Raw genomic sequence first — 22,769 nt, forward strand, 5'->3', positions numbered from 1 at the left:
CTACAGGTGTGCTTCAGCCATACCGCTGTGTATGTTTTCATCTCTGTGTGTGTGGGACCCCTACCTCCTGACCCTGGGGGTTCCCTACGGGCAGGAAAGTGCTGTCAGCTTCTGGTGGGGGGGTCCCCAGTGACCTGCTCAGACTACTTGCCCACAGAGGGCGTGCATGGAAGCAGAAATTTCAATCACTCAGGTTGTAACTCTGACTCAAATACTTTTCACTTAAAAATATTTATTAAAATAAAGATTAAACCTGGAAAAAAAAAAAGAATTCCCAGAATGCAGCCCTTTGCACAGTACTTCAAGAATCAGAAAAGGAAGGGAAAGAAAAGGAGAGGGAAGAGAAGGGAAGAGAAAGGACCAGAAAATCCTCTCTGCTCTTCCCAGAGAGTGGGGAGGGGGAGAAAATTGCCTGCCGTCACCACAGCCGGCAGCCTGCAGTAGAGAGCTGTGGAAGGTTCTCTGGTCTCAGGACTTCCCGATCCAGAGAAGTTCCCACCAAAGCAGAGGCCCAAGAGTCGCAGCCCCCAAGCCAGAGAACAGATTTTTCCGAGGGTGTATAAACTTCAGGAATTTGACTGGAGAACTGGAATTTGGGAACAGTATTCTGAAAGCCTGCGAAGTCTGAAGAGGCAGAGGCCATGCCCACGAGCTTCTAACTGCCCTTGGGCGCCACGATCTGCTGGACGTAGTTGACAACGTTGCTGTGGAGTTGGGGGGCGGTGGCCTTGAAGGTCTCCTTGGCAAGGGTCTGGGCCACCTCGCTGCCACCCATCATCGCGTGGTACAGCGGAAGAGTGTACTTCTGTTTCCCCTGCAAGAAACACACGCACACGCGTGGCCTAAGCGGGCTGCTCCGTGCGTGTGTCTGCACGGCCCCCGGCCCCGCTCTAGCGGCACGCCTCATCAGGTGCCAAAAGGGATGTGGGTATCAGTGTTGGAATGAGGAGTGTCCTGGCAGGTGTGCTCTTATTCTGGCATCTTCTTGGGGGCCAGAGATCCACGTGGGTAGATCTTAAGTCTTCACAGTCCATGACAGCACAGGGGCGTCTACACTCAACAGAGCAAATGAGGTGGGCAGGCACAATGGGGCTCCGAACCTAGGAGGCTGTAAGTGCTTAGACGCCAAGCTAAGAGCCGGTAGCAAAGGCTGCAGCACGTAAAACTGAGGGCCACGTGAGGCCCAACTGCGGTCAAGTGCAAGAAAACCCACAAGTCAAATCCACATCAACGTGAGATTGCCACATCACAAAGTTCCTCAACTCCAGAGGCTCGGAGAAGCCCTCCGAGGGCTCAGAACACCTGCAGACAGGTACGGAGCTCCCGTCGCAAACAGATGTAGGCATCAGGGCGCCACTTCCTACCCGGCCCCACCTCGCCCGGCAGGGCAGGCTCCTGCTGCCGCCTGAGCCCTCCCAGGTCACGAGCTTCCCCCCAGGAAGCAGGAACCTATGATCTCACCCTTTGCTGTCTCTCTGGTCCTTGGGCCCCTCCCCGCAAGACCAGCCCTCCAGTCCCGCTTTACCTTTGTTCCCAGGTGGGGGGTAGCTCTGACTGGCTTTTACCGGGGGATCTGGAAAAGGCTCCCCAACCCTGGAGGCTTCTTCCCCAGGCAACACCTCCACCAGCCACACTCAGGAAGGAGACTGCTGATCAGGGTCCTCCCGAGGTCCTTTCCCTCCCGCCCTCCCTCCCTCCTCTGCTCCAGAGAAGGGCAGAGAGTGAGGCTCTACCTGCAGGACTACTGCCAATAAGGCTGAGCGGCCCACCGCGTGCCTTGAGGGGGACAAGGAGGTGGGGCTCACCCACCTGGCTCTGCAGGAATTCCTTCACTTTCCAGAAATCCTCCTGGTGGTCATTCTTAATGACGATCTGGCCCCATCGGAGCCGGAGCTCCGCATTCTGGGAGTTGGAGATCTTTGGGTAAGTCTCTCCCAGTTTCTTCACATTCCCTGAAAAGAGGAAATGGGTTTTTAACGGCTGTTTCATCAGAGCCACGAGCCAGAGGCCAAACTCCAGTCTGAGCAGTCTGTCCATAGGCACTCCGGGGGCTCCGGGAATGACGTCAAGGAGGTTCCCACCCATCCATTTTATGCTCATTCTGGTCATCTTCTGCTCTGAAAGGGTAATGTCCTATTTCCGAATTTACCTTAATTTCTAAGGCTCTTCCATCAAATTATACACTTTCTGCCGTCTTCCGTTTGCCCTCCAGGAATAAAGCACAGGTATCCTCCTCAAATACCCTGTGTCCCATTTTTCCTCCCACCACCACCACCAGCTAAAAGTTAGTCCGGTGTTCACTTTTTCTCTTTACAACACCCCTGGGTGACTGCTATTTCTGGCTGAGCAGCAACTTAGCATTAGTGGTTGACAGCTTCCAAATCCCAGCCCCAGTGTTTATGGGCCATGTGATCTAATTGTGCTCAAGCTCATTCTCCACCACCTGGGGGTTACAATCATAGCAGCTAGGCACAGAGTAGTTAGGAGGACTCGATGACCTCAGATGTAGAGTTTAAAAGAATTACCTGCTGACCCAGAGGGCTCAGCGAATGCTAGGCTTTATTATTCTGTTCCCCAGGGCATTTGCATGTATGACTTACATCATCTGTTGACGTGTTTCTTGTGAAGTGCTTGCATCCACCTGCTAACACCTGGCAATGGCCTAGGGGTAGGCATTGCAAGGGCTTCCCTCCCAGTCTCCCTCTAGCTCCTGATATAAAGCTCTGTACACAAGGAACCTGGATTTACCCGCTTTCTTACCGGGAGGGAGAGGGGATTTCTGGAGGATCTTATCTAGGAAGTAAACCAGCTGGTAGGTCTTCCAGGTAGAAATGGCCACAGCTTCAATGGCCTTCATGTCCAGCTCCTTGGTCTCCCACAGCTGGGCCAGCTCTTCAGCAGGCTTCATAAGCGAGTCCCCAGGGGAGAGGTCAGGGAGGTAGGGGGGCCAGCCAGGGGTGTTCAACCACCGATCAAACTCAAAACCTGTTTGGTAGAAGGAGAGAAGGTACTGTCGGAATGCTCTGGTAGCATCGAGGTCAATTTGCTCCAGCAACACTGAGACCTCAAGCTCCTGTCTGCCTCCATCCATCCCTAACGCTTAATATCACTACCCCACGCAACCACCTGCTTCAGTCAGGTCCACTTATACTGAGACCTAGACTGTTACAGTCAGACTAGACTGCCTCCTTTTCTACTGTGACAGTGGTTTTTGCTCCAAATAAACACTGTGCTGTCAGAACCAAGTGGATGAATGCTTTCCTAGTGTCAATCAAGTTTCACGTTCTCCTTCAGATGACCTGAACGGCTTGGTGCAGAACCTCCCGGGCTGCCTGGGCTCCTATCTCTGCTCTGCTCTGCCATTAACTAGCTGGGAGGCCATGGGCATGTAACTTCACCTCTCTGTGCCTTTTATCTGTAAAACGATAAAAGGCAGGGTAGGAGGCCCTTAGTTGGCAGTGGTGAGGATTAAATAAGCAAATATGCATTACGAGTTTAGCATCCTGCCTGGTGCATAGTAAGCACTCAGTAATTATTAACTTTCGTTAGCCACAGAGTCTCATGACCTTGAAGTGTGGGCCTCCAAGCAGAGAGTAGGTGCTCCAGGCCTGACCAGTCCCGGCTGTCAGCAGGGAGCTGACTTTGCTAGCCCGATGATGGACTCAGGGTCGGCACAGCATGAAGTGGGTTGCCTCATCTGTGACAGGCCACCATCTACTCTCTCTTAGGAAGCAGTGCCTCCCCAGCTGAAATCAGGGCTGCTGCTGGGATTTTCCTTCACTCGGAAGGCTGAACGAGGTGACTCCACACTCACAAGGCGGGGCTGCTGCCGGGACCAATGCCCTAGGTCACAGCCTGGGCTGTGGCAGCTCTCTGGGGCAGAGTTGGGGGTTTGGTTGAGTGTGTGCAGATGTGAGGAAAATGAGGACAGAGAAGAGAGACTGAAGAGACAAAGTGGAGAAAATGAGGCCAAGAGGAGCAGAAAGAGTCATTCTCATGGGACAAGGCTGTTTGCCACTTGCTAAGTGACTCCAGTTCGTTTTCCTGCCCCAGCTTAGTCTTCCCAGATGTGAATTAGCCATAATTCTCTACTGTCTTCTAGAAGCCTGTAGGCCGGCTCCTCTGCTCACCTGGAATGGAATCCACTCTCTTCTTCTTCAGCTCAGGGAAGTATTCCAAGTAGAATTCTAGAAAGTCATCAGCTAAGATACTTTGGAATTTGAATTCATTAACATAGGCCTGCAGGGAGGGAGGTACTTTTCAGTCCTTCTGGATCCCCTGGGGAGCAGAGTCCCTCTGTTCCTTGGATTCTCCTCCAACCCCTTGTCCCTTCAGCCCCTGCCTCTACCCCATCCTCTGGCCCAGCTGGTTTCTCTGCACGTTCTCCTTTCACCCCTCCTCTCTGAGTTGACTATACCTTGAGAAAATTGTCAAACTCATCCTGATCACCCACCAAGTGGGCCAGGTATGAGACAAAGCAGAAGCCTTTCTCATAGGGGGTCTCGTTGTAGGTATCATCTGGGTCCACACCTAGCAGAGAAAGCAGACACTTGTAACCTGTCGCCTTCATTGTTCTTCTCCAGCTCCAGAGTCAGAGAGTGGTTATGGAAGAGATCAGAATTCAGCTTCCCCAGGTTCAGCAAGGCCAGGAATGTTTCCAGATCCATCTTGGCCTCTCTCAAACCACTTCAAAGTTGATCTTAAAGGGTCACGAATTATGGACATAATAAGAGGACAAAGAAGCAACCTTGCAGGGGAATTGACAGATTTCCTTTTTCCTGGGATTGCTTTGCTCCATTGGGTTCCATTGAGTCTTAGGACTGAGCACAGGGCTCAGTGCCTTTTCTATTGGTCACCACCTACATGCACAACCTCCCCTCCCAGAACAACTGGTTGTTTCCATGAATGTTCTAGACCAAAATAAACTAATTACCAGTCTACAAGAAGTTCATTTTCATGGTCATTGGCATCAAGGAACATGAGCTTAAATTGCACGAAAAAGTTTTAGATTAGTCACACAGGGGACTAAGGAAAAATGTTAGAAAAGAACACATGACCTTGGACAAGTCATTTGACTTGTTGGGTGCTCACTCATATCCTCCATAAAATAAGGCTAACACTTAATCTACAAAACCACAGGTCTGACTTGATAGAAAAAGAAGGGTACGGGCCTGCACAAATGGACGGCAATGGTATAGTCATTAAAAACTGCACAAAACTGGAAAGAACTCCCATCTGGCTGGAATGGCTTGGGTTGAGTCTGTCTAGAGGCCAGGGAACAGCTACAAAGAGCTCTGGAGGGCTCTTCCTTCCCAAGGAGCATAGTCAAGGTGTGCACTGATCAATATGAGGTTCAAAATAATTTGGGGCTCCAAGCACAATTTAGGGGAGGGGAGAGTCAGACAGAGGAGCCTCCTGGACCTGGTTCAATCTTCACTCGGAGCTTGTTGAGTGGGTTTTCCTCGCCAGTGATGTCCATGTGCTGTCGAAGCAGAGCCCGCCCGGTTGCAGCTTCTAAGCAGGTGTAAGCAGAGCCTAGGACAAAAAGAAACCCTAGGTCTCTACAAGTGTAACATCACGTCCAAGTATACTTTCTGGACAGAAGACGGTTGCTGCCCCCTTGTGGCCACAGAACAATGACAGATAACTGAGGCTTAGTATCTTTACCCTCCTGGGGATCCCAGGGCAAGAAGGGTCAATGACAGAGAACCTGACTCAGCTCCTAGCTCCCTGTTGCTCTGGCCTAAGAAAGCACTTGGTTAAGCTCAGGCTGTCAGTCTCACCCGCACACAACGATGAGGGAATCTCATGCCTTTTCCTGTTACCTTTCCTTATCAATAGATTTTTATTTTTAGAGATATTAATTTGATTTTCTATAAAAACAGATTATAGAGGGGACGCTTGGATGGCTCAGTCGGTTAAGCGTCTGACTTCCTCAGGTCATGATCTCACGGTTCGTGGGTTCGAGTCCTGCATCAGGCTCTCTGCCGTCCACATGGAGCCCACTTTCAATCCTCTGTCCCCCTCTCTTTCTGCCCCTCCCCCGCTCATACTCAAAAATAAATAAAATTTTTTAAAAAGAGCAGATTATAGGGGGGTCTGAGTGGCTCAGTCGGTTAAGTGTCCAACTCTTGATACTGACTCAGGTCAGGATCTCATGGTTGTGAGATCGAGCCCTGTGTTGGACTCTGCACTAAGCGTGGAACTTGCTTGGGATTCTCTCTCTTTCTCTCTCTCTCTCCCTCTCTGCCCCCCCCCCCCCGCTCATTCTCTCTCTCTCTCTCTCCCTCTCTCTCTGAAATAAACTAAAAAAAAATGTGAGCCACTAAAAAAAATAAAAATAGAAAGATTATATATTCATATGACCGTTCCTGTCAGACAAGACAAACGGTCACCCATAATTTTTCTAAGGGTCTCTACATCTCCTCTGGTTCTAAAAAGGACTGAGGGAATGGTTGAGGGGAAGGGGACCAGGTTTTGAACCAACCACCTCTGCCACTCACAAGGTGTTCTGACTCTGGGCAAGGTATTTAATCTCTCTGAGCCTCAATTTCTTCATCTGTGTGGCTGGATGATAATATTTGGTAGCAGGATTCTTAGCGGCTGATTAAGATATTCACACATAGGCTTTTGCTCTACATACTCTGGATGAAAGTGTAGATCTGCACAAACTTTCTGGGAGGCAATGGACAATGTGTGCTAAAAAGCCTTTAAAATGTTCAGATCCAGAAATTATGTCTCTAGGAATCTATCTTTGTTGAGACCATATGAAACATGTGTGAACATTTCGATATAAAAATATTTGTCAAAATATTCTTTCATTAAGAAAACAGAAAATATTGGAGACTGATTGAATAAATTAAGAAATGGCCATACCACGCAGCTATAGAAAATTTAATGACTTGGGAAAATGTTTAACTTTATTAAGTTAAAAAAAAAGGCAGTTTTAAGGTCTGATGATTCACACACACGCATAGAAAAATGTTTGAAAGGATATATTACATTCTCTCTGAACAGTGAGATTATGGATAAATGCATTGTATGTGTTTTCCCATGTACATCAAAAGAGATTTTGATGACAGAAATAATAAAAATTATTTTTTTTATAGTATCTGATCTATAGCAGGTTTTCAATAATGAGACAACGTTGAGAAAAGATTTTAAAAGCCCACCTGGGCTCAATTTGGGGTTCTGTCCTCAGCTGCTAAGTGGCTTGGGCACATTTCTTATACTTTTTGAGTCACAGTGGACTCATATATAAAATGAAAATAGTATCTCTTTTATCAGGCTACGGTAAAATTGTTAAGTGATGTATTTGTTTTAAATTTTTTTAATGTTTATTTATTTTTGAGAGAGACAGACAGAGAGTGAGCAGGGGAGGGACAGAGAGAGAGGGAGACACAGAATCTGAAACAGGCTCCAGGCTCCGAGCTGTCAGCACAGAGCCCAACATAGGGCTCAAACCCACAAACTGCGAGATCATGACCTGAGCCAAAGTCAGACGCTTAGCCAACTGAGCCCCCCAGGTGCCCCTTAAATGATGTATTATTTTTAATAAGATGCCTAGGACAAAGCTGGTATGTAAGTGTTCAATAGAAGGTATCATTATAATGGTCTTATTTTTTATTTATTTTTAATATTTTAAAGTAATCTCTACACCAAATGTGGGGCTCAAACACACAACCCCAAGATCAACAGTTGCATGCTCTACCGATTGAGGCAGCCAGACGCCCTGATTCATTCATAAAATTAACTAGCTATCTGGGTGAACAGCCCTGGGCAACTCTACCCAGCGGCTGCCCGGCTGTTGGGAGAACAGAGCATCAAGTGTGTCCTCAGCTTTGATGAGGGGGTCCTTTCGCTGTTAGGTCCCCTATCAGTCAACACGCAATTTGTGAGATTCCCTTCCCCTAAGCCTGCTGACTTAACGACATGGAATGAAGTAGAGATCACGCGCTTAGAAGGAACGTTTGTCTAGAGTTGGCCCTCCATGGCCTCTCACCAGAACTTTCTGCACTACTGCTCCTCCCCTCATACCCGCTTGTGTCCCGAAACTTCAAAGGAGACCACACTGGCCTCACTGGCTAAGGAACTGGGGACAGGGCCCCTAGGAGAAGGAGGGGACCTGAGGGCTGGCTTACCAAAGAGGACAGTAGAGATCCTCCTCTGGGCATACATGGTGAAACCTTCATTGAGCCAGAATTCACCCCAGTTGGCATTGGTGACCAGGTTCCCAAACCAACTGTGGGAGATCTCATGGATGATGACATCAGCCAAGGAGCGGTCCCCTGCTAGCAGGCAGGGGGTGACAAAGGTCAGACAAGGGTTCTCCATTCCTCCAAATGGAAAGGATGGGGGCATGAAGAGCAGGTCATACCTGCCGAGAAAACGGGAGGTCACAGACAGGCCTCGGCTCCCCAGGGCTGACCCTGCCTCGCCTCCCCAGGCCCGACCCTCAGTCCTGAGAGATGCAGCCACTGAACAGGCGGTGTTCAACACCGGGCGCCGTGCTGACAGTGTTTCCTGATCTCCACGCTTAGCGGCTGGAAGGCACATTTTGGTCCCTTCAATAACCCTTTCTGTCAGGGTCCCCTCCTCAGCAATAATGAACAAGGCCTGGCTCATCCCTTCCTCATTCTTTCCCTCCTTTCCTTTACTTCTGGATTGGGGAACTCTGCTCCAGGACTCAAGTTTAACAAAAGACATCAGAGTCAATGTGATACCGCACCTTCCCCAAACGTAGGGTCCAAAAAGTTTCTCTCCTGTTGCCAGAAAATCTTCTACCACCCCGTTGTACTCCTCCTTGGCAGCCTTGATCAGGCAGGGCTCAGCCCACACCCGGCTCCTAAAGACAAAAGCACAGAAAAAGAAGAATGGTGTTTGGAGACCTATTGTGGAGACCTGATCCCGAAAGCACCTGTAGAAAACTGGCAGTCTTCTACTGGAGCCAAAGGAATGTGACAATGTGGCCGCAGAGACAGGAGATGCAAGGTCAAATCACCTGCATGGGTCCAAGGGACGGATAAATGAGATCGCGACAGAGCACTGTGGAGGCAGCAGCCTCCCATGTGCAACAGGCTCAAACTCACACTGCTACAATTTTACGTGTCCAACACTGAATGTGACCTTGCAAAAGTCACTGACTTCTCTGAGCCTGTTTCCTCATCTGGAAAACGAGTGGTAAAAATGAAATAAAGACAGCATATAAAAACCCCTTATACAATGCCTCGTGTACTAAATGTTGGTTTCCTTTCCCCCACTTTCCGGAGACCCAGAGCGGGACTTGAACTCATGAACCATGAGATTGTGACCTGAGCCCAAGTTGGACCCTTAACTGACCGAGCCACCCATGAGGCGCCCCCATGAGAGCATTTTACACCAGTAAGTGGTATTATCGGATTGAGTCTTGACGGATCACTCTAGCTGCAGTACCCAGAAAATACCTTAAATTACAACAGTGAGTATCCCTAAGTGACGTATGTAGGATAATGGGTCAAAACCAGAATCTTGGGTGACACCAGCACACGTGGGGTTGGGCAGAGAAGAGCCCACAAAGGAGACCAGAAGGGGCGAACCAGGAGGTCCCGGAACCAGGACAGAATTGTGTCATGGAGGCCAGAGGAGGGTCAACAGAGGCAAAAGAAAAAGAGGAGAACATCAAGACAAGCACTGAAGAGCAGCCAATGTGTGGTACCTGTTGAGGCCAGTGGCCTCTCTTACTACAGGAGTTTCTGCAGTGTAACCCGGAGAGGTGCTGGATTCCAATGGGTCCAGGCAGTAAATGGAGGGTGAGGGAGTGTATATACCACTGTTCTAAGAAACTTGGCTAAGAAAGGAAGCAGAAACAGTGTGCCAGAAGGGAGTGTGGAGTCCATGAGTTTGTTTTTTGCTTTGTTTTTGAACTAGGGGAAACAGGAACATGGTTAGGGGTCAGAAGGAAAGAGCCAGCGGGGGGTGGGGAGGCTACCCATTTGAAGAGCGAGGGGTGAGCAATAAAGCAAGGCCCCATGGGATTTGGGGGAGGGGCTGAGTCAGTGATGGCTCAGATGAAGAGATTTGGCTTTAAACAGAAGGAGGGACCCCTCTTCAGAGTCCAGGGGGAAAAAGGGGACGAATGAAGGCAGATGAAGATGATTTTTTACACGGAAAACAGGAAGTGGACATAACTATATCTGACAAATTAAATATACTCAATAAAGGAGGAGACAAGATCATTGCTTGGAGTGAGGGTAGGGTGTCTGAATAGGAAAACTGAAGAGACAAGTCTTCCTTTAAATCCTTCCATCCTCCTTCCCTCCCCCTTCCTCCCTCCCTCCCTCCCTCCCTTCCTCCCTTCCTTCCTTCCTTCTAGGAGAGTGAGCCAGAAAGGTAAATCAAAGGTCTGCTGAACAATATTGAAAGCCTATCTATAGTTGAAGACTACATCTGTTATATTTTCCTTGAAAACCACATAAATGTCTATTTCAACTTAAAAAAATTTTTAATGTTTACTTATTTTTGAAAGAGAGAGAAAGAGAGAGAGAGAGAGAGAGACAGAGCATGAACAGAGGAAGGGCAGAGAGAGGGAGACAGAGAATCCGAAACAGACTCAGAGCCTGCTCAGAGCCTGACACGGGGCTCGAACCCACGAACCATGAGATGATGACCTGAGCCGAAGTCAGACGCTTAACCAACTGAGCCACCCAGGTGCCCCGTCTATTTCAACTTTTAATTCCAACTTTTCACCAAAAACCCAGAAATGGGTAGCAGAATCAGTATGCACAGCTGTGTACTTCTCTCAGACACCCAGGTACAGAAGAAAGAGAAAAGGGGATGGTCGGAGCCAGGGCTAGAAGTTACAGCAGCAGGACAGCGCGCAAGGCAGCCTGGGATGTTGGTAGGAGATGATCAACCCCACACCTGGGCCACGGAGAGAAGATGGGCCAGGTCACAAGAGGCTGGTGCCCGGGAGGAAATGTATAGCTTGCAGGAAGAAAGGCCTCTGGGAGCTTGAGAAGCAGATACAGTGGGAGTGAGGCCACCACAGGGCTGGAAGGTTAGGAGCGTGGGGTCAGAGAACGAATGAAGTGAAGGTATTTAAAATTTCTGTCACAGCACAGCTCATGATAATGCCCACGGCCAGGACTTACACCGTAGTGTGCCCTTGAGTGCGGGGGCCTGAATCAGGTGGAGAAGGCTCCCTGGAGAGAGGAGCTCGAGAAACCCTGAAGCCACCCTCAACCCTGGGTGTTGGACAGGTAATCCAGACGGAGAAAAAAGTCGCCAAAAATGATGTGACAGGGCACGAGGTTGAGAAAAGACGGTGACATGAGAGTCAGAAATCTGCAAGGAATTGCTTTGTGATCAGCTTGGATATCACAACTGGCAAAGTCCTTAAACCCAGGCTACTCCGGTGTGCTGCACCTAGAAGGTGAAGGTCAGGGTAGGTAGGGGACATCCAAGATACTTCCACCAGTCCACTGATTTCTGTCAGAAGACACTGGAGTGTTCTCAGTCAAGCTGGAATTTCATCACCAGTGGTCTGGTGCAACGAGCACCGGATGTGCAATGGAAACGCATGTGACTCTGCACAAGCAATTCTACCTGAAGCCTCGGTTTGCATATCGGGAAGATGGAGACAATAATATCTCCCTCAGTGAGGTTATAGAAGGATCAGAAGAGATTATACATAAAAGCGACGACTGGGATATGTCCACTGTCTCTTCTGACCAGGATCTCCCTCCTCTGCTAATGGGGACTGGTCACAAAGTTTGCCAGAAGAGCCTGCCACCCTGCATACCTACACAAGAGCCTCAGATGTGGGGCAAAGACCGACTACCTGACTGGCTACCCGACTGCCTGACAGGGGAAGGAATGAGTCATCGTGACTGGTTACACAGATTCTATCCCCTGGATTGATGTACTCGATCGTAAGTTTATTACAGAGGGCTCAAAAAAAAAAAAAAAATCATCATTCTCCATTGTGTTTGGAATACATTCCCTCATTTCTCATTAGCAGCTCACAGTCGTACTAACGGAACCCTAGTAAGAGAAAATTCTCTAAAATGACATTCCCTTACGGGGCGCCTGAGAGGTTCAGTCAATTGACATCAACTGACTCTTGATTTTGGCTCAGGACGTGATCTTGCGGTTCGTGAGATGGAGCCTTGAGTTGGGCTCTGTGCTGACAGTGCAGAGTCTGCTTGGGATTCTCTCTCCCTCTCCCTCTGTCCCTCCCCTGCTTTCTCTCTCTCTCTCTCTCAAGTAAATAAATAAGCATTAAAAAAATAAACATATTAAAAATAATAAAAATAAAAATAAAATGACATTACTTTACTTAACTATTTCCCTGTCAATGCAAAGCTGACATTCCTTTGGTTACGTACTACCCTGTCAAAAACACAGCCCTTCATGAAAAAAGAGCACCTAGCCTTTCAAGACCGGTGTTGTTTTGAGTGTGTGTCCTTGAAGCAGAGGCCAGTGGCATCCCATTTATCATTCTCTCTGAAACCCAGGAACTAAGATTCACGACTGAGCCAGCTACAAAGTCTGAGGCTGTAACCAATCCCGGCAAGGACACCAGCACCTCCAAGAACTGAGCAAGGAGCCACAGCGACAGAGGCAGGAAACGCACCACAGCTTTACCGTCCAACCTTTAACATTTTACATCAGGATTACGCTGTGCTGGCAGATCGTATGAGGGCCGGGAAAAACCTATACTCCTGGGCAAGTTTCTTTTCGCAGGAAACCTTACAAAATCCTTATTTATCTCTATGAAACCCTTCTAACTTCGTGGAGGTCTCTCTGTCACCATGGGTTCAGGTTTATGCATCTGGAGCAGACAAAAAAAGGAGCTTCCGCTTTCTTCTCCAGAGGGAAACAATGACATCAATGTTGTATATTTCCAGGAATTGACTGCTAGAGAAAACGGGGAGATTTGGTACAAAGATTACAAAGCAAATACAATTGCTAGCAGGGAACTCAGAACTTAAAGACACTAATAAAGATCAATCTGACACTGCTGTCTCAGTGCCAACCGTACTCCACGAGGTGGCCCAGGACAGCAGCTACCGCTAGTAGGACTGATGAGCTCATTCTAGACAGCAGGATTATAGAACTGCAGGGAGGGAGGGAAGGAGGAAGGGACGGGACAAAAAGAGCACTTCCTCCCGCTGTATTCATACCACACACTTCTCGGCTGCAGAGAGGCTGTGGATTCGGAGAGGATGTGAGACTGTCCCAAAGACCATCACACTGGGGCCACTGGTCAGAGGCCTCCTCGGCTCAAGGTCAGTCCAACCTTGCCTGTGGGGGTCTTTGTCTCCTACCTGGGTCCAACTTCCGCCGAAACCAGATCTCCGATGGCCAAAGCTATCAGATAGGAGGGGATGGGCTGACACATCTGGAAGAAGAACTTATTTGGACCTCTCTTCTCCCAGGTGTTAGCACTCATCACAGCTGTGAAGCCATCTGGGACCTGACAACAGAGAAAGCTTAGGAGATTTTACCTGGACAGAGTCTCCTTTTGATTAGCTTAAAGGACAGCACGGCCGGCAACCTGCATGGTGACAGCAATGACCTGGAGCCCATCTTGGGGAACACAAAGGTTTCAAGACACTAAACTTGTGCTAAGCTGATGAGATTTAGCACAAATAAAACTTCTGTACATGAAGGAATTCTGCAGAGGGGCCACTGGACAGACGTAACAATTTACCAGCTGAAATGTGGCCAGACAGATCTGGAATTATATTTTCAACCCCAAGGGCAAGTACACTTAACCTTAGCCCTCTTACCTCGATAAGAGCTGAATATCTGCATTTCACTGCAGGAGTGTCGAAGCAAGGGAAGAAGGCCCTGTTTAGGACAGCCTGGCCCTGGGTATAGACAAAAGGCTTCTTCTTTCCTGCTGTCTGCTCAGGAGCCAGCCAGCAAACCTAAGAGAATAAAAGAACATTTCAAAACTGACACCCCCTACATGAGCTCAGTCCAGCCAGGGAAAAGGAGTTGGCTGGCATGGGAGACTTTTAGGGAATCCTCACAATCCTTCTGCCAGCAATTTGGCCCTAACTGTGAAGTTCTCTCCTACTGTGAATTTAATCTACCTTGGAATCCATGCCAAGGTATGACATCCGCTTCACATGGAAGAAACACCACAAAGGGTCTATTCCTCACTGTATCCCATCAGGCATCTCAAGAATTCTAGAAATGGCCTCGGGCACCTGGGTGGCTCAGATGGTTAAGAATTCCAGACATGACCTCTGGCCCTGGCATACTGTCTTCCTCCTCTGAGTCCTTCACACTGTAGTTGTTTCTCATCAAAAAAACAAAACAGGGGCACCTGGTGGCTCAATCGGTTAAGCGTCCGACTTCGGCTCAGGTCATGGTCTCACGGTTTGTAGGTTTGAGCCCCGCATCGGGCTCTAGGCTGACAGCTGGGAGCCTGGAGCCTGCTTTGGCTTCTGTCTGTCTGTCTGTCTGTCTCTCTCTCTCTGCCCCTAACCCGCTCATGCTCTCTCCCTCTCCCTCTTGAAATTAAATAAACATTACAAAAAAATAAGGAAGCAGCTGTATTTGAACTTGTGATAGAACACACAAAAAAGAAGAAGTGAAGCGGGAGGAATCTGTGATTAACATGTGTTCTCCAGGGGTGCCTGGGTGGTTCAGTCCATTAAGCAGCCGACTCTTGGTTTCGGCTCAGGTCGTGATCTCATGGTCTGTGAGTTCGAGCCCTGCGTTGGGTTCTGTGCCGACAGCACCAAGCCTTCATGAGATTCTCTGTCTCCTTCTCTCTGACCCTTCCCACTCACATTTTCTCTCTCGAAATAAACAAAAAATTTTTCTAAAAAAAAAAAAAAAAATTCCTGAAACGAAATTCTCTATTCCTGAAACTAAAACTTACCCTTTCAGAATAAATGTATTTTACATTATACGCATTGGCTATATACAATTCTTTAAAGAAATTTTTTTAAAGATGTTTAAGTAATCTCTATACCCAATGTGGGGCTCGAACTTACAATCCCGAGATCAAGAGTCGCACATTCCACTGACTGAGCCAGTGAGGCACCCTGGCTATATACAATTCTTAATTTGTTTTCTGTTAACCTTTAACCAAGGGCAAATCTGAATGGTTATTACAAACCCAATTTTTGCCTACAGCAAAAAGTTTACTTACCACATAGATCTAACTGTGGGGCTGGGGGGTGGGGGAGGATATGTCAGCACTAAGTGCCATTTAGAATTTAGAAAAAGATTAGGTAAATCCAGGAAGCAAAACTTTCTGGTTTAAAGGTGAGTCGGACTGAGATGGTTGGAAAGGAGAGGAGAAGACATTCTCAAGCAGGTGGATAGAACATGAAGGCACGGATGGACGGTCTCTGGGAGCTGGTGGTAGGTTTCAGATACAGGGGTGGGCGGCATGCCTCGGCAGGTGCACTTTGAAAGGCTTTAACACAGGTATTTGAGACCTACTTTTAAGAGGCATAAGGACGCCATATGGAGATGCTGACTTTTTCTTTGAGATTTGTGTGTTACGTGTGTGAAGATTTTAATAAGTCTCTTTCCAAAGAGTATACTACAGATGGAAAGAAGGAGAAAGAAATACCACATGGTATTTCTGTGGTCTGGAGAAAGTGGCACTACCTTAGCCGGGTGAGTGAGATCACCCCAGACAGTCAGAGATCATGTTGATATTATGGATTCTCATTATCATGTGATGAAAACAGCACTTCACTCTTGTGACATTCCACTAAATGTTGCTCTGAACCTAAAACTGCTGTAAAAAATAAACTTTTACTTTAAAAAAATTTTTAATAACCACAGTCTGATCACAGGAAAAACAGACAAATTCCAATAGAGAAGCATCCTACAACATATCTGACCAATACTCCTCAAAACAGTCAAGGTCATCAAAAACAAGGAAAGTCTGAGAAACTGTCATAGCCAAAGGGAGCCCAAGGATACATGAAAGCTAATATACTGTGGTATTCTGGATGGGATCCTGGGACAGAAAAAGATATTAAGTAAAAACTAAGAAAATCTGAAAAAGACTCCGAACTTTAGTTATCAGTATCGGTTCGTTAATTGTAACAAAGGCATCATACTTGCAAAATGCTAAGAGGGGAAACTGTGTGTGGAGGGCTATATGGAAACTCTACTACCGGCTCACTGGTCTTGCTAATCTAAACTTTTTTAATCTTATTAATGAAAGAAATTTAATGAGATGACAGGAAGAGCTAACATACGGTGTAGCCAGGCACCGTATTAGGCACTTATATAAAGACAATGCATTTAACTTCTGTCAAACTCATAGACTAGTCCCTGGCACATCTTAATAAGTACTGGTCATCCCCTCCGTCACTTCTTATTCATCATCTTTGGTTGAGGTTTTTTTGTTGTTTGTTTAGAACGACACAGAAGACAGAATGAAGAAGCCTGCAGTACAAGTACTCTTGTACTTGTCTCAAGAGTCTAAAGTCAGGGAGAGGCTGCTACCTACAATGATTAAGGTGAGTTGAGAGTCCTCACTTGGGATGGTGGCAATGAGAAGGAATACATACAAGTGCCTTTAATGCAGACCTTTACAGGGCAAAGGGCAGTTCTTTGTAAAGTGTGGGTCTCTGTTGTTCTGTCTCTATGAAAGCTATTTCGTTTTGATTTTTTTTAAGTTCACTTATTTATTTTTGGGGGGCGGGGGAGAGAGCGCAAGTGCAAGCACCCAGATTGGGGAGGGACAGAGAGAGGGAGAGAATCCCAAGCAGGCTCTGCTCTCTTCTCACAGAGCAGGAAGCAGGGCTCCATTTCACCAACCCATGAGAACATGACCTGAGCAGAAATCAAGAGTCGGCTGCTCAACCGAGTCACCCGGGAACCCCTCCTTTTGTTCATTTCGAGGTGCAACTTTCAGTAGGCAATTTCAGAGAGGGCTTAATTTTTCCAGTTATCCTGTTGGATTCCAAGTTCCTGCCCCAAACCAGAAACTAGAATATAACAACCAAACACAGCAACCAAACACATTTACAGATATTCCATTACCCTTGGAGGGTTTTCCCTTTGCCTTGGAAGTCAATTTGCATTGCTTTGGACTTTTCCTTTTTTAAGCCAGTTCTACCCCAGGTTCATTTACTCCCTGAATAGCGGAAGCTGGAAACAGAACTGCCCTTTGAGCTGCCTCTAAGAGTGAAAGGGAACTAGACAGATAAGTGAAAGGGAACTAGATAGATAAGAAAGGGAGCTAGATAGATAAGTAAACTGTCTGTAGGCCAGCAGCCTACCCTGAAACTTGCAAGCCACCCCACCTGACGAATGACTAGCAACCACAGCCTCAGAACTCCCTGTGAAGGAGCTTCTGACTTTCACAAATGTAAGCCACAGAACCATCCATCCTTTCATACCAATATTTGTCCTCCCATCAACAGTGAGAGGGCCTACTACACCCTCATTCCATTTCTCGCTCGTACTCAAATTCTTCCGTTCATCAAATCTAGAACTTGGCAAAAGAAAACTTAAATAACTACGGGGGTTCAGGATTAGTTCAGCCTGGGGCATTACAAGAACGCGTAGGGCAAAGGGCTGAGTCAGCATCCAGGGCTCATGGGCCGGCATTGTCCAGGGCTGCCATAAAGGAAAAACTAGGTAGCTCGTTATCAGGGACCTAGGTCCCAAGGCCCCGTGAAACATTAAATTCGGTTTATAAATAGCTCGTTATCCAGAAAGCCGCCTCGGCTAAGGTTTCCTCTGCAGGCAGAAATGGCAGCCCGCCAGCGTGATGAGGGGGAAACAACGCAGACAGGCCACCACAGTCGCTAGGGAGGGGAGGCAGGAAGGGTGGAAAGGACGAAGGGTGCACAGCACGGAGGCTGGCCTGAAGCCAGAAGAGGGAAAGCGGGCAGCCTGGGAAGAAGGCGGGGAGCTCAGGGCGGGAGGCGTGCCCGGGGTGCCCCGAGGCCCCTCTCCGCCAGGGCGGAAGCATCTTCTCCTTTCTCCTGGGGGTGGGGTGGGGTGGGGTGAGTGCTGGCCGGCGGCCAGCTCGGAGGGCTGGAAGGGCGGGCAGGAAGTGGCCGGGTGAGGGGGCGAACTCACCCCGGGTCCCTCCCCGACGCGGTAGGTGAGGAGAACCTGGAAGCGCTCGCCGGCTGGGAAGGGCTGCGGAAGGGCCACGCACAGGGCCTGGCCGTAGTGCGAGAATGGCTGCGTGCGGAAGTGCACGGGCTCCGCGGGCTGCTCCTTCGAGTCGGGCCGCTGCCGCCGCAGCGACGCCGCCGTCACCTCGAGGCACGGGTGCGAGTCGAGCCGCAGCTCGGTGGCGCCCTCGGGCACCAGGCAGCGCAGCTCCAGGACCGCGGTGCCGCTCAAATTCCTGCTGCCCGGACCCGGCCCCGGAGGCCCGAACTCGGCCCGCAGGTCCAGGTGCAAGTGCAGCATCTCGAAAGCCCGGAAATTGGAGGCCGAGGCCACGTCCACGGCCTGCGCCGAGTGCAGCGGTCGCGGGGCCGCGCTGGAGCCGCTCGGAGGCCCGTCGCTCGCCATGGCCCCACCGTGCCGAGTAGCAAACGCGGGGAAATCCGCCGGCTCCGTCTACTGCGGCGGGAAGCCCCGCCTCGAGCGCCCTGCCCCGCTGCGGGCCACGCCCCCTAGGGCCACGCCCCCAGGGAGACCAGGGCTGGGTCACGCCCCTCTCCGAAAACCTGATACCTGACCACACCACCTCTCCCCTGTTCACCAAGGCTCCACTCTTCCAGCTTTATACGAGGTACTTCTGGACTTTGGAGAAAAGGTACAGTGGGATAATTTGGTCCACATTTGCCCAAATTCATCGTAGTGCGATGTTACAGTAGTCCGAGTGGCGACACCTTTCTCTGCTGACGTTTCACTCTCCTAATCTCCCAGGAAGGTAGCAGGATGTAGATTGAGCCCTGGATCCAAGATCTCAAGCTCTGAGCTCGACCAATTATTAGGATTGTGTGTCACCTTGGGCAAATCACTGCCAACAAAGGTGAATCTCTGTAAGCCCCTTTCTGCACCTGTAAGATAGGAGTAATATCTATCTCACAAGTTAATTGTGAGAACTCAGTGGGGTAATTTGCCTAAACACACTTGGTAAACACAGAATTCCACACCAGATCAAGGTTCATCCCAGGAGACGCCAAGCACATCTATCTTTCCATCCTTCCGCCAAGGAGTAGTGAATCAGCACCGTACAATTTAATGGCTTGGCTGTGCATAGTGTGTAGTTTTATTTCCCTGATTGTGTTGAGCCAGGGTTACTTCTACTTTATACTTTGTTTCTCTTCTGTATGAATGGGGTTGCAATAGCCCTTCTGTAAATAGCTGATCAGTGATGATATTTTCACAGATCAGGTAGGGAATGAGATTTTTAAAGACAATGTAGGGAGTTTTTCATAAAACTCATAATTTTTATTCATAAAAAATATGGTTTCCTACTTTTACAGTGTTAAACTTTTATTTTATGAAATGTTTATGGTAGTCTTTAAAAATCCCATATTAGGTCAATGTTTTTTTAACTTACTTGTCAGTGAAATCCAGAAACTTTGGAAAAGCACTTTTCTGTGGCTTTTTAAGCGCAGTACTTGGTAACTATTAGACGTTCAATACATCTGCCTCCAAATTATTCATTCTCTGATGCAGTGCGTTTTTGTTGAGCGTTTACTATACACGAGGCATTAGGCTGGGTGTCACAGACCTTGTCCTTGTGGTGCTCACAGTCTACCTCACATTTTAACTGACCAAAAAAAAAAGTCATGCAATTCCATGTGCTGGGCTATTCTCTGGGAAGAAAAGTATGCTATGGGAACACAAGGGAGAGACACACAGCCTGATCTTTACAGTTAAATATTGCTGGAGCAAGAGGATCTATTATCTGTGGCTGTGGGAGAAAACATTTATGGACTTATGCTTCTCCTCTTAGCGTTAAAAATTTTCTGTAAATATTCCCATCGTTCCCATTTCTGCTTCCCTGCATGGCTCCCAGAGTCTGATTTACCTCTAGATGGTACTTGTAACAACTCACAGCAGATTCAGGAAGGCCTTCTTCTCTATAGAGAGATACTAAAGATATTTTACAAAGATATGGAGTGGCTCCGTTGGTTAAGCCTCGGACTCTTGATTTCAGCTCAGGTCATGATCTCACGGTTGGTGGCATCAAGCCCTGCATCGGTAGAGCCTGCTTGGGATTCCCTCTCTTCCTGTCTCTCTGCCCCTCCCCTACTCCCTCTCTCTCTCTCTCAAAATAAATAAATAAACTTAAAAAAAAAAAAAGAAAGACACTACAGACACAACCCACCTCTTCCCCAAATTGCTTTCGTTATTTATCTATTTACTTTTCAGTGTTTAGAATGCAACACAGCTTGCATATTTCAAAATGAAATCTTCTAGAATCGATGAAAATCATGATTCAATAGGTTTAAAAGTCACAACAAATTCCAAACAACAGAAGAAAAATCTACATATAGGCATGTTTTAGTAAAGTTGAGCAAGTCCAAGACATAAATAAGATCTTAAGAACGGCCAAAGAAAGATTACTTCTAAAAGAATGACAATTGTAAATGACATTAGTCGCAGAGCTCTCATTAATAATGAAAGCCAGAGATATTATCTTCAAAATACTGAGGGGAAAAAAAAGACTGTCAACTGAGAATTGTATACACTACTAAAATATTATTCAGGAGTGAAGGCAAACAAATTTTTAGATAACAAAAATTGAGAGTGTTTGCCTTTTTTAAAAGTTTATTTATTTTGAGATAGAGACAGAGCTTGAGTGGGGGAGGGGCAGAGAGAGACAGAGACACAGAATTGGAAACAGGCTCCCAGCTCTGAGCTGTCAGCACAGAGCCCAACCTGCAGCTGGAACTCACGGACTGTGAGATCATGACCTGAGCCGAAGTCGGACGCCCAACCAACTGAGCCACCAGGTGCCCCAGGCTCAAAATATATTTGAAAAAAACAACAACCGAATGACAAGGGAAAATGGACAAATTCACCAACAGAATGAGAGGCCTTTCACATCTCTCTCAGTAATTAGCAGCTCAAACAGACAAAAGTTATATAGACATAAAAGATCTGTACAAAAATGTCATGATCTTGACCTGATCAACACATAGCAAACTTTGCACCTAGTAATTAGAGACAACACTGTTTTCAAGCACACTGAGACAATTACAAAAACTAACCACCATAGGTGGGCCATAAACAAGTCTCAACAAATCAAAAAATCAATGGCATACAGAACATTCCTCTAACCACAATGCAATTAAATTAAAACCAACATTGGGAGTCAATGCTCCATAGATCACATGCATTTCTGTACATCTTGCAGGAGGCACTGACTACCTTTTGTTCTAAGACCATCTTTTCACAAATGTTGTATAGCAAACTTTGCAAGACAGTGACTCCCTCTAGAGCCAAGGGTAAGTTTGCTCACCATGGTGGTTCTCAACTAGGGGCAGTTTTGCCCACTAGAAGATATTTCACAATGTTTAGAGATATATTTAGCGGTCACAACTGGGAGAGGAGGTACTACTGGCATCCAGTAGGCAGAAGCCAGGGATGGTACCAAACACTCTACATGCACAAGGCCGCTCCCCACAACTGAGAACTGTTCAACCCCAAATGTCCACAGTGGCAAGGCTCATCAACTCTGGCTTATAACCTTGGAAGTTATAGTGTCTCCCTCTGGAACAAAGGGAATAAAGGTAACTCCTCCTCCCTAAAAGCAAAGAGCAGGGATGCTATTGCCCACTATAACAGTTCCAGGTTTCCTGAACTCAGGGTCCCTCTTCTATAATGCAACTCATTCCACATGCAGGCATCCATCTGGATCCACCCATGGGACTCGGGGGCAGAGGGAAACAGTACAAATACTGATCCTCTGGATATTGCTATTACTGTAATAATCTATCCTTTGTTTTTGAGCCCCACAAATATAATGAGTGGAAAGCAAAACTGCATGAGAATGCATGTGGTTTAATAATAGCTGCAAATATAGTAAAAATACAAAGACATCTGACTTCCATAGGGGATGGAGGGAAGTATAAAAAATAATACAAGCACCCTTTCAAAGAGAAGACTAGATAAACTACAATCCACAATATTTCTAACCCAGTCAGAGAACTGGGTTAGCAACAGGACAGCCTACTGGCCAAGAATCTAAGGGGAGACAGACACCAGAAGGATAAGCAGAGTAGGGTCTCCTATCTGGGGTAAATGCAACCAGACACCAGTAATTAATTAAGTAGTTAATGAATTGGTGAAGGCCAGAAGTGGGCTAGTGAGCTACTAGAGGACCAAAGAAATTGGAGTTTGTGCCCTCTTATAGGTTTTTCTCTACAGGCTCATAGAAGAGGTCAGAAAGAGCCCCAAGAGGCGCACCTGAGAGGCTCAGTCAGTTAAGTGCCCCACTCCTTGATTTCCGCTTAGGTCATTATCTCATGGTTTGTGAGTTTGAGCCCCACATTGGGCTCTGCACTGACAGCTTGGGGCCTGCTTGAGATTCTCTCTCTCCCCCTCTCTCTGTTCCTCCCCCACGTGTGTTCTTTCACTCTCTCTCAAGATAAATAAATAAACTTAAAAAAAAAAAAAGAAAAGAAAAAAGAGCCCCAAGAAAGTGTTTGTTATGGTGCAGACCTGGGAGAGGGTACAACAGCCAGAGCTGGAAAGGCATGAATCCACTGGGATGCTTTTCCCCCCGAAGAGCATAAACTTTTAATCTGTAGGGGAAGGGCAATAAAACTGGTTATCCTTAGGGTGCTGGTAAAAACTCACAGCAGTTGGGGGAA

The 22,769-nt window shown here is 47.5% G+C and overlaps 1 protein-coding gene across 2 annotated transcripts; it reads right to left on the reverse strand.

The window, feature by feature from the left end:
* Positions 1-212: 212 nt before the first annotated feature.
* RNPEP (arginyl aminopeptidase) lies at positions 213-18,571 on the reverse strand. 2 transcript variants are annotated; one of them, XM_027074684.2, is made up of 11 exons: positions 18,058-18,571; positions 13,773-13,913; positions 13,308-13,456; positions 8,729-8,845; positions 8,142-8,377; positions 5,422-5,535; positions 4,418-4,530; positions 4,131-4,239; positions 2,761-2,985; positions 1,810-1,952; positions 213-814 (listed from the first exon to the last, which is right to left on the reverse strand). In XM_027074684.2, exons 1-11 carry the CDS (start codon positions 18,502-18,504, stop codon positions 656-658), a joined length of 1,953 nt encoding a protein of 650 aa, XP_026930485.1. In that variant the 5' UTR covers positions 18,505-18,571; the 3' UTR covers positions 213-655. The 2 variants fall into 2 exon arrangements, with proteins under 2 accessions (XP_026930485.1, XP_053064833.1); XM_053208858.1 differs by lacking the exons at positions 13,308-13,456; positions 13,773-13,913; positions 18,058-18,571 and adding an exon at positions 9,002-10,280.
* Between the last annotated feature and the right edge of the window lie 4,198 nt (positions 18,572-22,769).

This window comes from Acinonyx jubatus, chromosome E4 (genome assembly GCF_027475565.1).
Source record: "Acinonyx jubatus isolate Ajub_Pintada_27869175 chromosome E4, VMU_Ajub_asm_v1.0, whole genome shotgun sequence".
NCBI lineage: Eukaryota > Metazoa > Chordata > Mammalia > Carnivora > Felidae > Acinonyx > Acinonyx jubatus.

Coding starts and splice junctions, on each gene's coding strand:
- RNPEP (XM_027074684.2), bottom strand. CDS start 18,504: ATGGCGAGCGACGGGCCTCCGAGCGGCTCCAGCGCGGCCCCGCGACCG. Junction 8,378..8,728: donor GGACCCTACGTTTGGGGAAG/GTGCGGTATCAC, acceptor TTTTCTCGGCAG/GTATGACCTGCTCTTCATGC. Junction 4,240..4,417: donor AGTTTGACAATTTTCTCAAG/GTATAGTCAACT, acceptor CCCTCCCTGCAG/GCCTATGTTAATGAATTCAA.